The sequence below is a fragment of the Stegodyphus dumicola genome, chromosome X2 (assembly GCF_044657685.1).
Source record: "Stegodyphus dumicola isolate Sdum_Otavi_A_Nest chromosome X2, ASM4465768v1".
In the NCBI taxonomy this organism is placed as follows: Eukaryota; Metazoa; Arthropoda; class Arachnida; order Araneae; family Eresidae; genus Stegodyphus; species Stegodyphus dumicola.
In genome coordinates this window covers 116,150,256-116,166,441 of record NC_140781.1, presented here as the reverse complement: position 1 = coordinate 116,166,441, position 16,186 = coordinate 116,150,256, and the positions used below count along the sequence as shown (strand labels likewise).

Below are 16,186 nucleotides of genomic sequence, written 5' to 3'. Positions count from 1 at the left end.
ACTCACCAAGACCCTATTTCGGACCTTTTATTTTTTCACCCTATCAAAGTAGTCCGTCCAACACCTAAATCCATGGTAATTTTGTTTACACTTCTCCTTTTCCAGTCTCTTTAAGACATTTAGTGTCATTTCCATTGTCACATTAGTTTTCTCTTTGAATGACATTTTCACTTCTCTTCACAGAATATCAAAATTTCCCAAAAAGTATGTAATACTTATACGCCTGGATGTGAACTAAGGTATGATACCTGCAATGAACTGGAGTAAGTTTGCAATAACATGGAAGTCACAGAACTTCAAACAAGTAGCGATAGAAGGCAATGTGAGCCAGCAGCCAGCTGTAACCTGACATTCATCATATTTTCAAAAGAAACAAACAGCATTGCCAAGTATATATCTTGAAATTTGTTAGTCAATTCCAAGAATTAATGGTACAGTGCAAAAACAGCAAAAATTACAGAAAAAGAACACTGAAGTCTTTCAACAGAACAAGAAAGACATGTGCGTAAATAATAATTATATGTACTGTATGTAATATTTGCTCTGTTTGGAGTAGAGATATCTGAAATGAGTTCATAAAACGTTGTCCGAGTTACACGGAATGTTGAGATATCAGGAGTCGAGTTTGCAGGATTCTGCTGTACCAACCATGAGTATAAAAAAATGTACAGAGTGTCTCATAGATCATGCAACATACTTGGAGGGGGGGTGGAGCATACTAAAACATGCATTTTTTGTATAGGAATGTAGGATCTAAAGCGACAGGTTAAGGCAGGAATGCAAAAAAACGACACGAGAGGTATGTACAAAATCAATGCAAAGTACTTCATTGCAGCCATACAGTATTCACAATAAATGTTCAAAAAGGGAACACTAACAGTAATAGGAACTACAGCTGTGATTGGCTGGCATTGCAGCGGTAGAGGGCAGTAGTGAGTTGGACAAACCACGATCCGATGCATCAGAGGATCATTTGCAACTCTGATGTCAAGCGTGATGGGTGAGTTTAAGCACAGGGGAAAAGTTGACATGCATCTCATGTATGGTGCTGCTAATGGGAATGACAGAGCAGCGCTACAGTTGTACCAGGAACGGTTTCCGAACAGGCGTATGCCGAAGCACACAATGTTTGAGAGTTTGCATCAGTCTCTGTGCAAAAACGGGTCATTTGAAGCCACCTCTGACTCTAGGAATGGAATAAGAAATGCACGACAACCTCGCATTGAAGAATCCATCTTGAGCATTGTGCATGAATCGCCTCAGACAAGTACAAGAGCTATTGCACGTCGTCTGCAGCTGAGTCATTCCACCGTTTGGAGAGTATTGCTTGAAAATGGTTTGCACCCACACCATTTGCATAGAGTCCAAGCCTTGCAAGAGACAGATTACCCTCTTCGAGTTAATTTTTGTCATTGGTTCTTGCAGCAGTGTGGAGCGCAGGCGGATTTCCCATCGGATGTGCTATTCACGGACGAGGCAACTTTCTCACAGGACGGCATTTCAATAGCCACAACATGCACGTGTGGGCAACTCGTAATCCACACGGTACACGTGCACATGCATTCCAAACTCGCTTCTCTGTGAATGTGTGGGCGGGTATTGTTAACGACTACCTCATAGGCCCATACCTCTTACCTGTACATACAAATGGCTTATGTTATCATATTTTTCTGCAAGAGGTGCTACTGAAATTGCTGCAGGATGTTCCGGCTGTCGTTCGTGATCGCATGTGGTTCCAGCATGATTGTGCCACGAGCCCGTAACCACGTGCAGGTCTGCAATTACTGGGATGGGACATTTCCGGGCTGATGGATTAGCCGGGGTGGACCCGTTCGATGGCCACCCCGTTCGCCAGATTTATCCAGCTTGGACTTTTTTTATGAGGCCATCTGAAAAGCATCATTTACGAAACTCCCTATGAGTCACTGGAGGACCTCGTCGCACGATTATCCATTGCGGCTGCAAGCGTGCGTGAAATGCCTGTCGTTTTTCAAAATGTACGTCAATCCCTTCTGCTATGTTACCAAGCATGTATTACTGCTGGTGGTTGCAATTTTGAACATTTATTGTGAATACTGTATTGCTACAAAGAAGCACTTTGTGTTGATTTCGTACATAAGCACATTTTCCTCTCGTGTCATTTTTTTGCGTTCCTGCCTTAACCACATCACTTCAGACCCTACATTCCTATAAAAAAATGCATGTTTTAGTACGCTCCACCACCCCTCCAAGTTTTTCCCATGATCTATTAAACACCCTGTATATGAGTAAGACTTATGTTTTATTGTTAATGTATTGTTCATAATAGCTTTGTTACTGTTAGATTCCTTTACTTTCATTTGTGTAAGATGTTGAGGAAGTATATTGCAAATGTGTGATTGGTTTCATGTTACCGTAGCAAATGTTGAAACGTACTACATAGGGGTTTACTTTAATGGTAACATCAGGCATTTGTGCCAGTCATTAAACTGTTTTTCATTTTATTCGGTTTGTGTCTCAGTATCATTATTATCGTTGCACTTTTGGTATTCTAAACAGTATAATTTTTATGTGTTACAGAGAGATGTAAGTCATACACGTAGGATAAAATTCTTTTGTATTTCAGCATTATTATTACCATTATATTACTTGTCTAATTTTTCCCATTTTTGCTAAAGTAGATGCAAAAAAATATGCTGTCTGTTGCTGCAAACAAATTTTATTCACTGTCTGCTTGATGCTAAATAACATTTGTTTGTAGAATATGTTAAAAATGAAACTAACAGCATTGAAAAGTTGCTTACAATTATCAAATTCTTTAAAATTCAAATACATTTTTGATTTTTAAAAATGATCTTATCACTGAATGATCTTATTTTTATAGATGCATATAAAAGTAAAATTAAATATGAAAAGGGTATTACTTTATTAATGAGACACTGCAAATATATGTTAAATGTGGTAATTTATTAATATTGCATCATGAACAATTGGGTGATAATATATAATTAGGGTAATGTATTTTTAGAAGGTGTTTAATGTGTGCAGTGCTGAAATTGCATGTGATGCCAAATTTGTGCAGTTCTCTGGCATTTTTAAAGTCAAAACAGATCATTTTGTACATAAGGAGAACAATTCATTTGCCTGACAAATTTGTTTATTAAGACACAATAACACGCCGAATAAATACTAATTCACAAGTCAAAAAACAAAAATCAGCATTATATTTACAAAATTTTCACAGGACTAGTTTCGATGGTTTTACCGAACCACCATCTTCAGCTGCAAAACCGCAAATGAACAAGATAGGAAATAATGATTAGATAAGATAAGAAAGCCTGGACAAGAATAAGCAAGTGGCGCCATCTGTTGGTGAAACCAGAATTAAAACATAATTTCTTTAAAGGGCAAAGGCAAATTTGGGTTGGAATTAGGATCGTTAACTAGAACAGAAAGATTTTTATGAATGTGAAATGCCTCTAAAAATTCAGTTCTCGAATGGAAGATGTTTTTTGAATAATTTTGGCAGCAGAAAAATTGAAAGTGTGATTTTCGGACCAACAATGTTGAGCAACAGAAGACTTCTGTGTTTCCTTTTTTCTAACATATGCCTCATGTTCCTTGATGCGAAATTTTAAGGCTCTTTTAGTTTGGCCAATGTAAATTAAACCACACTGGCAAGGAATCCTATAAATACCCCAGGAATTCATATCCGGAATGAGGTCCTTGAGCATGGAACTCGGAATTTTATTGATGGGAGAATAAACAACCCGAAAGTTAAATTTCTGGAAAATATGTGCAACTTTATAGCTAATTGATGGAAAGAAGGGAATGACAACATAATTTTTATAATCTCCTAAAACAAGAGTGTGCCTTTTAGTGTGTTGAAATGAGAATTTTTTAACTGCTTGATTAATAATGTTGGGTGAAAAGCCCCTGTCAATAGCTATTGCTTTTAAATAATTTAGTTCTTCATCAAGGGCTAGTTTGGAGGAGCAAACTTGAAGAGCACGGAAAACATAGGAATAAAATGAAGCTAACTTTTGTTTAGTCGGATGACATGATTTAAAGTGTGAAGGCAAACCGATGAAGGTTTACGGTAAACTGTAGTACTGAAGTTGGATGTGTTACGTGTGACCAGAATGTCGAGAAACGGAAGAGAATTGCAAGTCTCAAGTTCAAAAGTGAACTGAATAGCAGGATCAATAGAATTCATTGTTGAAAGAACTTTATTTAAATCATCTTTATTACCTTCAAACAGGGTAAAAGTATCGTCTACATAGCAGAACCATGCCGGGAAGTTTAAAGTTTCAAACAATTTTGATTCATAATAATGCATGCAGATATCAGCCAGGATGGGACTGAGGGGGCTTCCCATGGTTAATCCCTCAGTTTGCTTACAAACACATTTTGTTGAGTGAGAGAAATTAGCTCATCAATTTCGATGCAAGAGAAATGAAATTCACGAAGTCTGGTTTCTAGACATCTTAATGCACCCTCCACTGGGACATTGGTGAATAATGATTTTACATCAAAAGAAACCATGAGTAAATTACTATAAGAAATGTGCTACTCCTCGGTTTATAGCAGAATTGTATGGAATTGCGACATGATTGTGTATGATATACTGAAAAATAAAGAAAAGCTCTTGAAATTTTACAGCATCAGTGATTCTAACACCGGAATCCGAAACCGGAAATCTTTGCATGAGGCGAATTCGGCAAACCTTGAGGCTTTGTATATACACTGCTCGACATTGAAAATGCAATGCCAAGAAGGAGTGGCCAGAAAGTGATGAAATTTGGAAAAAAGACAGAGACAGCAAGCAGCAATAAGTGATCTTTATTTCAAAATGATAGTCAGAATACAGAGTGAGAACGGCGTCGGCTCAGTAGGATGTAGGACCACTGCGGACAGCGATGCACAAAAAAAAACACGTCTAGGCATAGATTCAGTAAGAGTGCAGATGGTGTCCTGAGGGATGGCTCTCCATTCCCTTTCAACCATTTGCCACAGTTCGTCTTCCGAATGAGGCAGGGGCAGAGTCTGCAAACGGCACCCAATCACATTCCACACATGTTCGATTGGCGACAAGTCAGGAGAGTACGGTGGCCAGGAAAGCATCTGTATACCTTGCAGAGCATGTTGGCAGATGTGAGCAGTGTGTGGTCGGGCGTTATCCTGCTGAAAAATTGCATTAGGCAGCCCCTAAAGGTAGGGGATTGCCACCGGTCAGCAAGGACAAGTTCACCAATGGCCAAGCGGTAAAGTTGCTGAACACTGGTAGTTCGGTCCGAGGTTCAAATTCCGCGAACAGGCTGGCTGCATGGGCGTTTTTGTGGTTTTCCCCATGTGTAACTTGTATACGAGCCAGTTTTCCTTAGAAAGTCCTCCACGAAGGCATCTGTCCCTTTAGGCAGATAGCCCTCAGGGCTTTGCCATAATTGTACACACACCTCAGCAAGGACAAAATTTTCATAAGTATGCCAGCATATAATTGTGCTTTTTTAAGGTATTTGCTACTATATTGCAAAACTATCTCAGTATGATGTAAGGTTATATAAAACATTTATAAGCCAAATTATGAGAAATGTGGAATTAGCCCTAGAAGTTAACCTCTTTTGCAGATGTCATTTACAGACATTAAAGTCATTAAAGAAAAGAATTTGATTACAAGAAAGAAATATTTTGTTCTTTCATTGTTTTATTTGTGGATTAGCTTTCTTATACTAACAGTGTTCTCTGTTTTTAATTTAGATAAATGATTTAGGCAAAATTATGGAAGAAGAAGTATCTCTCCAAACTATTGCTCCTTATTTAATTGATGATCCCTGGAGAGGTGCTAAGGCTTATCATTTCTTCATGCTTGCTCAGAAGCATCTATATCAAGGTGAGAAAACTGTATCAAAATAAAAGGATCATTCAGAAAATGAAGAGTATTTTCCTATATGCAAATAAAATTTAATTTTTTATAAAGATTTTAAATTGATAACAACCTTTTTGTCTACATAGCACTTAACAATCACTGACATAAATTTTCAACAACAATATTTTTTTTAAAATCATTTAAATGTAAATGTTTTAATCTATGAAATAATGTTTGCTTATTTGTATATTACACTAAAATTTCAGTTGCAGGTGTCTTAAATATTTTTATTCACAATAAATAAAGTGATTTAATTAGAATTAATGTCTGAGACAGAGTTTATAAAAATCTACATTGTATTAACTTGAGTCATCATAATTATTGCTCATCAACAAATGACCTGGAATTGAATCAGTTAGTTCATAAGGAGCACCTTTTGGTGTCTAACTTAATTTTTTGGTGGGGGGAGGAAGATTCAGTTTGGTGATTTCTGTAGCTTCTGTCCAGTTAAATTTTAAATAGGAGCCGTGAATATGTGCACTGTGTCACAGAAAAATTCAGTTTTTACCAATGGTAAGTGGTCATCAATTGAATGGTAGTTTGTGTCATAGAGCTCATGAAACCATTGATGATAATAATATTCATTTTACAAACTTTGTTTTATGTAGCCCTCACAACTGCTGAGCTACAAATGAACAGTGTCACAATGATCTAACAAGATGATAGCAGCATATTTTCATTTAAACATATTCAAATATATTTTTCAATTAACTGCAACTAATATAAATGAAATCTGAAATCAAAAAATAAAAGCTGATGTTAAGAAATGTGTAATAACACATTTCAAATGTAGTTTGCAACTTTTTAAAATAAGACAGGTTTGCTAATTGTTGTATGGCAGTGCATTTTAGAAGTTCCTGTGAATGAATTTTAAAATAAAAGCTTCCCCCCCCACTGCTGAATTGCTTTAACATTGTCAGTTTAAATGTGAGGTGGGTTTGCAGGGCTATTTATACAGTTCTGAATAATTTTTTAACTGACATTTTTTAGTTACTGCTCATGTGTTCATATTGATTTTCTCTTTAGAACAAAATGCCTAAATTTTGTGCAGAAAGGATCTCTATTGTACAAAACTTTGGTGGTTAATTACTTTGACTAAATAACAGAAGACATAGAAAATAAAAAATGAGTGTACACGTGTTCAAAAAGTAAATGATAGTTTTCCAGTGATGTGTAAAATAGTTTCTACTAAATTTCATGTTTCTTGATGATCCCACTTTGCCATTATTTAATAATTGCAGTTAGAAGAAAGGTAATTTCCTTTTGCAGTAAAGTAGTTTTATTTTCTTTTAGATATTTCATGCCAAGTTTAATATGAAAAAAATATGTTAAGTCTGTAATATCCCAGTCATTTTATCATAATCTCTGATATTAAAAGGCGATAATCTGTTTCGGAATAGGATGCAAAATCTGTATATTTATTGTGGCTTCCTTCTAACATACTAATTTTCGTTTTGAAGGCTATATGGATGCAGCTATGAAAACAGCTTTGCATCTCAGGGAATATGAAGATATTTTGAATCCTGAAGATATTTACTCCCTTTTAGGTACAAAAGTATTTAGTATTTTTCACCTCATTGCTTGTGATGCTCAAATTCTCAAAATTGCTCTAAAATATATATATAATGAGGATAATTAAAACCATATATATTGCAAAAAAGTATATTTTGTAGATAAACAATAAACTTTTATTAATTAAAACATGCATGATTTTTTTATATAAATGTGTGCTGTAAATCAAAACTTTCCCTGCTTTCTTAAGTATGTAAATGTGATATTAGTTAAAAATAGCTTTTAATAGTGAATGAGTGAGATATTTTACATAATATTAGACGTAAGATACCCTGTGACTTATCTTTAACCTTATAGAATATTTTTTATAATATTAACATTTTTAAAATTCATTAAATGTATATTTAAAAACTTAAGTTGTATAAAATAATAAATTTGTTTCTTATTGACAAAGTAATAAAAATTACAAAATTTTAATTTTTAAATTTTTAAATCTTACTAAGCATTGAAAGATAAGAGAGTTTAGAAAATGCTTTTGCATTGTTTGGGAGCTGTTATATTAAATGAATTATTTTACCTGAGATTGATGTGATTTTTAGGAAAGAAAACTGTATGCATGCACCACATTATTGCATGCAAGTATATGCTGTTCTCTTCAGTGCAATCAGTAAAATTTAAAACATAAATAATTTTGTTGGTCACATCTGATCAAAATTTTATTCGTTAGTATGAATTAAAACGTACATTAAACTGCAGTTAGAAAATTTTAAGTTTGGACAGTATTTAGGTTTTTCATAAATTGCCATGTTTAATATAAAGGTAGGTTAAAATCAATGAATGAATATTATTTGGTCTGAAGTTTGAAAATTAATTCACTTAAAAATATGTTCATCGCTTAAGTAAGTCCTTCTTCTTCAGAAGTAAAAATAATCTTGAAGAAGAGTGATCTGTATCTGATCGCCCCCAGAATCAGTAGTTTTATTCAAAATCTGCACCAGTATAATGGTTTGTTTCTTATTAAGCTATTTGTTTCTCACATCTGAATGTGCCATGATGCAGATAACATCCCCGGAAGTTTAAAGTTAAGTTTTTTATTATAGAAGGGCTACAATGGATGTCTCAATTACACATTTGTGTGTGTAGCTACTGGACACAAAACAAAGATGAACTTCCATTGCTCGGATTTCTTATCCATTCAGCCACTGGTGTGTGTGTGTGTGTGTAAAGACATATAATATAGTCCATTTGATATTGAATTTTTCCTCACCTTAGAAAATAGTAGTGCATTAAATGACAGCTGAGAGGGTAGAACTGTCATTAGATAGTAGTTGGCTATTTTTAAATGTATAATATATTGAAGAAGTTTAGAGTATGCATTGCATTCTAACATTGGTTTACAATTTGATTTTCACATAATGTACAAAGCATTAGACACATGATATGTTAATGAATCTGCATGTTTCAGTTGCACTAATAATATTTGTTATATTTGTTGGCACATTTTCAAAATAGAGGAAATGCTGGAATGGTAGTGTCATGTATCTGGCTGCAGTCAGCCAATCAGCTGCCTCTCTCACGATAGGAATCAAGAGAGACAGACAAGAGTTGTCTGCAGAACGTGTGGTAGGGCATTTACGCCTGAGTGGGAATTTCAAGTTTAGCCAATAGGGCTGGTTTAATTTGTAAGGTATTGAACATATGTGTTTCATTGGAGTTATTTTCTTAAATCATATAATATCATCAACGTGTAAATATTTGTACATAAAAGTCATGTTTCTGGATAACAAAATTGTTACATTTACTCATGTATTGTGTTACATCCTGGCTATTTTGGCAAGCACAACAGGTAGTTTCCAGCTAGAAAGAAAGTTTTAGGGGAAGTTATAGTACTATGAGAAAAGTTTGACCTGCATTTTTTGAAAGGAAGCACTCCAATTGTTTTCTGATTTAAAAGCATATTTGACTTGATCAGAGACTAAAATATCTTTGAAAATCAGGTAGTTGAAATGTTTTATGATAACGTTTTGCGAATGTTCTTGTTTTGACAAATGTTTCATCAAATTTATTTATTTTAACATTTGAAAAAAATTCAGCCCTAGATTGTTTTTTAAATAACTTTTTGCCTTTTTTAAAAAATTAATTAGGAATTCTGTTGATTGTATTTCTGAATACAGAACTACAAGATACATAGGACATTCTACATGATTGAGGTTTAAGCTGTGTGATCCCTTCTTATCTGGGTGTCTAATATGTGTAAAACAACTGCTTAAGAGAGATAGTGTAAATTAAAGTACTCTTGTATTTAATAAATCTGTAGCTATTTTGTTCACAATTTAAGTCCATATGTATTTCCTATTGTAAAAAAATCAACTAAATCTATAAACCTGCTGAGAAGCTTTGTAATGAATGAAAATTAAGGCAGGAGAAAATGGGAAATTTGGAATAAAATAACTGTTATTGATAATTATACTGCTTGAATGTTTTAAAATCAAAACAGTGAAAATTATTCATATGTCATGCAATTAGAAAATTGCTTTGTTTTGTTCTCAAATTTATGAGTTATTTCTGTATTATTTTATGAACCTTTTTTTTAGTCAATGTGAAAGCACTTGTTTTTTATTCTAGCATTAGCAAGTTGTGCAAATAGAGCTTTTGCTACTTGTTCGGCAGCTTTTATGCGACTGGAATCATTAGAAAATATATCACATGAAAAAAAGGCTAAATATGCATCTTTAGCTGCAGAAATTTTTATCAAGTAAGTAATCCGTAAGTACTTTCTTCGAGTGTCCAGATTTGTTTTTCAAAAAACATCTTACAACTGGATATTATAACACCAATCTTAGTGCATAAGGTAGCAACTTTCTTGTGACACAAATTTCTGAGATTATTGGGAGATTATTGAACATTTTGTGAATTTCAAATAATTTCCAGATTGATCAGATTGATTTCATCCCCCACCCCCATATTTTCTAAATTGTACTAAAATTATTAAATTATTTTTCATCTTTAAATCATTTGAAGATCTGCCAAGAAGCTTTTTCTAAATTTGAAGGGACTGTTAAGGGACAGAAAACATTACATGAAAGCAGAAAATGTGCAGGCTGAGATTTCTTGTAGCTACAGTTGTCTGAATTAATTTCACTGTGCTCACCAATAATACTGCAGCAAAGGCCTTGGTGGTAGTTGAAGTAATTCATTTTGCCTAAAGTATATTTGGTGCAATTGTAACTATAGTGTCTGCTGCTTGGACTTACGTAGATTAAAGACCCTTTATCTGGTAGACAGTATTTTTGTCAAAATCTCTTAGAATAAATCAAATAGGGTTAAATACGCCAATTAACGAAGCTTGCCAAGTATTATGTGGCTGTTTAGAGGTTTTTCACACAACATTTTGTAATCCCCCATTTATTGTATTAGAAACAAATGCTTTGTTAGAGGCTATTTCCTACCTTGCTCTTTTGAGAACCTACCATCTTAAGGCAGAGGATATGTTTATTGGTTTTTAAAGGAAATTAATGATTTTAGGAGCTTCTTGAAATGGGGGACTTCATGTGATTATGAGCTACCTCTGTGTGATTTTCTGCTTTTTGTCAATCCTGATTGATGCAGCTGTTGTATCTTGCATGTTAATAAGCTTGTTATTGCTGCATGTGACTTCAAGCTTTATGTTCCTTGTAAGACTGTTAGTCCAATAAAGCCTTAGTACCTGTAACAGACATTAACCCTCTCAACCCTGTAATGGCTGCTAGTAGTTCTGGCAATGAAATCTTGCAATGGCCATGTCATGGTTGATAGGAATTTCTTTTCCTGTTCACAAACGGTTTGGGGATCTCGTAGAGAGGTGGAAATTAATTTCACTTTTGTAAACTTTATATTGAAATTTAGCTAATGCACAGTAAGGTGAGGTTTTAGAATTAACTGTTCGCTATTCACTCAAACTAGACTTCTCTTCTTTTTCCGAGTATGAGTGTCAGTATTTTTTTAAAAACTTCTATGTTCATCTTTACTCATCATTCTATAATGAAGTAAGTTTTATAGCAAATAAAATTAAATATAAAACTAAAAATGATTCCTTTTTATTATAAAATCTTGTACTTTTCACTTCTTTTACTTTTTATGGTTATCAGAATAAATTTAATACTCAGTATAAACTTTCTTTTTTTTCCCTTTGTTTTTAATAAGAATACAAAAGGTAAACATTATGAAATTATCTTCTTTACATGTTAGTGTTTGAATGCTTATTCAATATAAGAAACTCTAGTGTTCATGCCAAATTTTGTCTTTAACATTATTTTGTAAAACTTTATATACTATGCTTTTGCTTTAGAAATAAGGTCGATAAATGCCAGTGATCGCCTTCGAAATTATAGCCAAATTACGGGAGGGAAAACAGAAATAATGCAGTGGGCCTAATTCGAAAATTGTCTATCCAAAGCAAGTCTAGGAATTATTTATTGCAGATTCTTTTTGGAAACTGAAACTAGCCTGTGAAATTAATTTTGTGATATTGAGTGCATCTACAGTAGCACATTTTATGTAATACAGGTGCCTACTATTTTAAGAAATTTTCAGTTAAAAAATTTTTTTCATGAAGAATGTTAAAATATAGACTGTGTAGGTTAGAACAGAAGGGAAAGACCTTGTTTCTCTTTCCTCCTTCAAATCTAAAATACCCACCAGTGACCGAGCGGTAAAATTTTTTTAACACTGGTAGTTCGGTCCAGGGTTCAAATCATACCGAACAGGCTGGCCACATTGGATGTTTTCATGGTTTTTTTCTCTTTTACTTTCCCCCTTCTCAATTGGATAAAAAATAAATTGCATGGAAGTCTGAACTGTTAAGTTATAGTATTAAATTATTAGAAAAGCTACTCAAATTCGAAATAAATTTTTAAAAATTTATAATATAATAAATTTTAAAATAAATCAAAATAAATTTAAAAAAATTTATTATAATAAATTTTAAAAAATTTATTATACTGCAAATACATTTTTGGATATGAAAGATATCATTACACAAGCTAAAAAGCTTCTTGTAATTTAGAACATATTTCATTCCAGCGATTCCAGATTTGGGATTTTTCCGGATATTAAATCATCAATTTAAATCTAGTAAGATGGCATGCAGAAATTATACAATTAAAATATGAAATCATAATTTATAAAATAAAAAGAATTTATGAGCTAAAGAGTATCAAAATTTACAAAAAAAAAGCTTAATATTTATTTGTTTACTTTATTTAACATTTCTTTCAATGTAGGTTGTTTAAGTTGCTTCGTTTTTTGTGCTAATACTTTCTCTTTAATTCTATAAGCAGACATAATTTCTTGTCGAGTTACAAAATTCCACTGTTCAAGTTCAGTAATTGCTGTGTTGAGAATACCGACTAACTTGTCAATCGAAATTTTTTTTTGTTTTCAATAACCCCTCTGTCACTTTCTTCACTATCAATAGTGGTATTTTCTGGATCTAGAACCGTACTACAGATTTCAGCGTCCACTAACTGATTGATGATTGGGACATTGTCATCGCAATGAAAAACTTCTGTTATATCATCTTCATTTATTACCACTTCTCCACATTTCTTTACAAAATTCATTAACTGGAAAATTTCATCTTTAGTTTGCGATATCCGAAAACCTATAAATTTGCGCCTATCATCTTCATTGTCCTCACCATGAAATATGCTAGCTGGCCATAAATTATGCCAAGCATTTTGTAACATATCTGGAGACACATCCTCCCACTATCTTGCAATGCTCCATGCAACATATTTTATGCTAAAATATTTCAAAAATTCTTGAATAGTCTTGCCATTGTTCAAGAAATTTAACATGGATTTAAAAAATGCTACTTAATATTTGCATTTCAGCATGCACACTATACCCATATCTATAGGCTGAATGACGGACATACAATTTGGAGGGAAGAATAATATGGATACATTATCTTTCACTAAAACTAAGTGAATTATGACCCGAACAGTTGTCTACAATCAGGACTATTTTTGAGTCATCAGGTAAACCAACCGAATTCAAATGTTGCCGAGCCTTGGGTATAAAATGATTTTCAAATCAATCATTCATTAATGCTTGTGTCATCCATGCTCTTTTATTTGCATGATATATAACAGGGAAATTTGTTACTCCTTTAAATGCTCAAGGTTATTTTCCGATTATGAAAAGTTTACACTTGTGAGTTCGTGCAGCATTTGCACACGCTAAAATTGTGTCACTTTGGAATCTTTGACACCAGTTACAGTCTTTTCTATAGAGGTTGCCAAAGTATTTTACGGTACGGTGCCAGAAAAGGCCAGTTTCATCAGCATTGTACATTTGTTCTGGAGATAATTGTTCACTAGTAATGAGTTCAATGAATTCATCTGCAGCTTCAGTATCAGCTGAAGCTTTTTCACCTGAAATTTTTAATTGCCTTATACCATGGCAATTTTTAAATTTGGTTAACAAACCTGTCGAATATGTGCACTCAGTTTTTAAGGTAATTTCTTTGTGAAATATTTTGGCTTTAGCCATTAGCATTGGACCCGTCAATGGCACGACCTCGCTGCGATGCTGTCTGACCCATTCAATCATCACTTTGTCATGATCGTCACTCTTAGCATAATGAACAGTTTTTCTGTTATTCATTGCGAGTGAAGTGTTGGAATTCAGAAAAAGTTCCCTTTTCTTTTTTCTTATGTCATATACAGCTGATTTTCCAAGGCCATACTCCTCGCATAATTTTGAGACGGATACGCCTTTATCCATTTTTTCCAGTAATTCCACTTTTTGTTTAATAGTCATCGAAATATGCTTTCACTTTGTAGATTCTTTGGCAGCTCCAGAATTATAAACTCGTCGACATAATCAAAAGTTCAGGCTTAATTTTGATAAAATTGGTGTAATAATAATAATCTGCAAAAAATAATAAGCTGAATCAAATTAGAAGATTAAGGAGCAGCACAGTCTGCTACATTATCTGAAATGTCTTAGAATCAGTAAAGATAATTTTAGCCTAGCTTAATAGTGTCTGCTACACCTTATTGGCTATGTATCATAAGATTTGCAACGAGAGACAAGTTGTTCCGCTAAATTTTTTTTTGCTCCTATTGCATACTGATTCAAGCCTGAATTGTATTAGTTTAGTATACCTACATCTATTTCTTGCACATGCTTGAAACTAATCTGAGTCTTGAATAAATAACCTCCCACATATGCTTAAGGCTTTATCTAGGGACGGCACTATATACCGCTTGATGCAGTCTCTGCGGGTCCTAAATTCTGCTATAAAGCGCCTTCCTAAGTTCTAAATTTTTGCCAACTCTTAACTTTGGATCCCAGTTCTTTCCCTAAATTATAAAAAAATTCTCAACCCTTAATTTTGCTCGGTGCTTCCCCATATTCCAAAAATTTTGTCTTCCCTAAATTCTGCAGTCCAGTGCGAACATATTTTGCCTCCTTTTCTGGGTTTATGTGAATAACATATAAGTTATTAAAATAGCACTAAATGTAATATTTTAGCCTATGAGTTTCATTAACAAAATATATTTTTAGCATATGAAAAGAAATTTTTGTTAAATTTTTCTTTGTCAGCATTTCCTAGAGCATTTAAAAATCTGTAATCATCGCCAGGTGTAATGTTAGCATAAAAGGTTGCCATTCTCATGTTATTCAATTACTAATATGTATAAGAAAAGTTTTGGACATTGCTGCATGAGTCGTTACTGAAGTTGTCATGTATTGATAAATATGCGGTGATGAAAGCAAAATATAATAAATAATGACTCGTGAGGTTGGCATCAGGGATACAAAATACTACACTGGTTATCATAAATTAATGAAAAATCACAAAAATAGTGATAACTCCCTCAAAAATAAGCCAAACCGTGTAAAATTTGAATATGTTGCCAAGTAAGAGTAGCTAAGTAAAACTGCGATATGCAAATTAGTGGCGCTGCTTCCGGAATACATCATCTGTGAGGAGCATAAAAGTCCATGTTTGAGAGCAAGCCCACAAATTTCACTGTGACAGTGACATCAGAAATCTGAGATAGCCAATTCGTAACAATGACCTCCAGGCATCATTTGCCTGCAGAACTGCGATGGAGAGCCATTGGGAGACTAGAGGTAGGACAAAGTCAAACAGAAGTGGCCAGATGGCTAAATGTGAGTCCTTCTGTGGTTCATAGATTTTGGAGGCAATTTCAAACCACAGATTCGGCATCTAGGAGGCTCAGCTGAGGACGGCCTACTGCTACGATGAGCGCTGATGACCAATATTTGATATTATGCGCATGCAGGATAAGAACCGCTACTCCGACTCTTCTTAGATCCTCCTTTGCTGCAGCCACCGGAAGGTTCATGTCAACGTCAATTGTGCATAGAAGGCTTCACGAAGGTGGTCTGTATGCGAGGCGACCAGCCATTTGTGTGCCGCTCACGTCACACCATAGGAGGGACCGTTTTCAGTGGGCACGACAATATGTCCACTGGATGCCTGATCAATGGAGGGCGGTTCTCTTTACAGATGAGTCCAGATTTAGTCTAGAAAGCGATATTAGGCATTATTTGATATGGAGAGAACCTAGAACCCGTTATCATCCGTCTAATATCCGTGAAAGAGATGCATACAGAAAGGGCAGTGTCTGTAATTGGGGTGGCATCTCTTTGGGTGGATGCACAGACCTCCATGTCTTTCCAAGGGGAACCGTGAATGCTCAGATTTATAGAGATGACATCCTTAATGTTTATGTGTGCAATAGGTGCAGG

The 16,186-nt window shown here is 34.2% G+C and overlaps 1 protein-coding gene across 2 annotated transcripts in view; it reads left to right on the top strand.

The window, feature by feature from the left end:
- Positions 1 to 16,186, top strand: part of Oseg4 (intraflagellar transport protein Oseg4) — a 232,542-nt gene that overhangs the window by 169,639 nt on the left and 46,717 nt on the right. For both annotated transcript variants that reach the window (XM_085809853.1, XM_085809852.1), the window contains exons 28-30: positions 5,737 to 5,869; positions 7,366 to 7,452; positions 10,043 to 10,172. In XM_085809853.1, the coding sequence (XP_085665979.1) occupies positions 5,737 to 5,869; positions 7,366 to 7,452; positions 10,043 to 10,172 (350 nt within the window). The remainder of the gene's footprint in view (positions 1 to 5,736; positions 5,870 to 7,365; positions 7,453 to 10,042; positions 10,173 to 16,186) is intronic.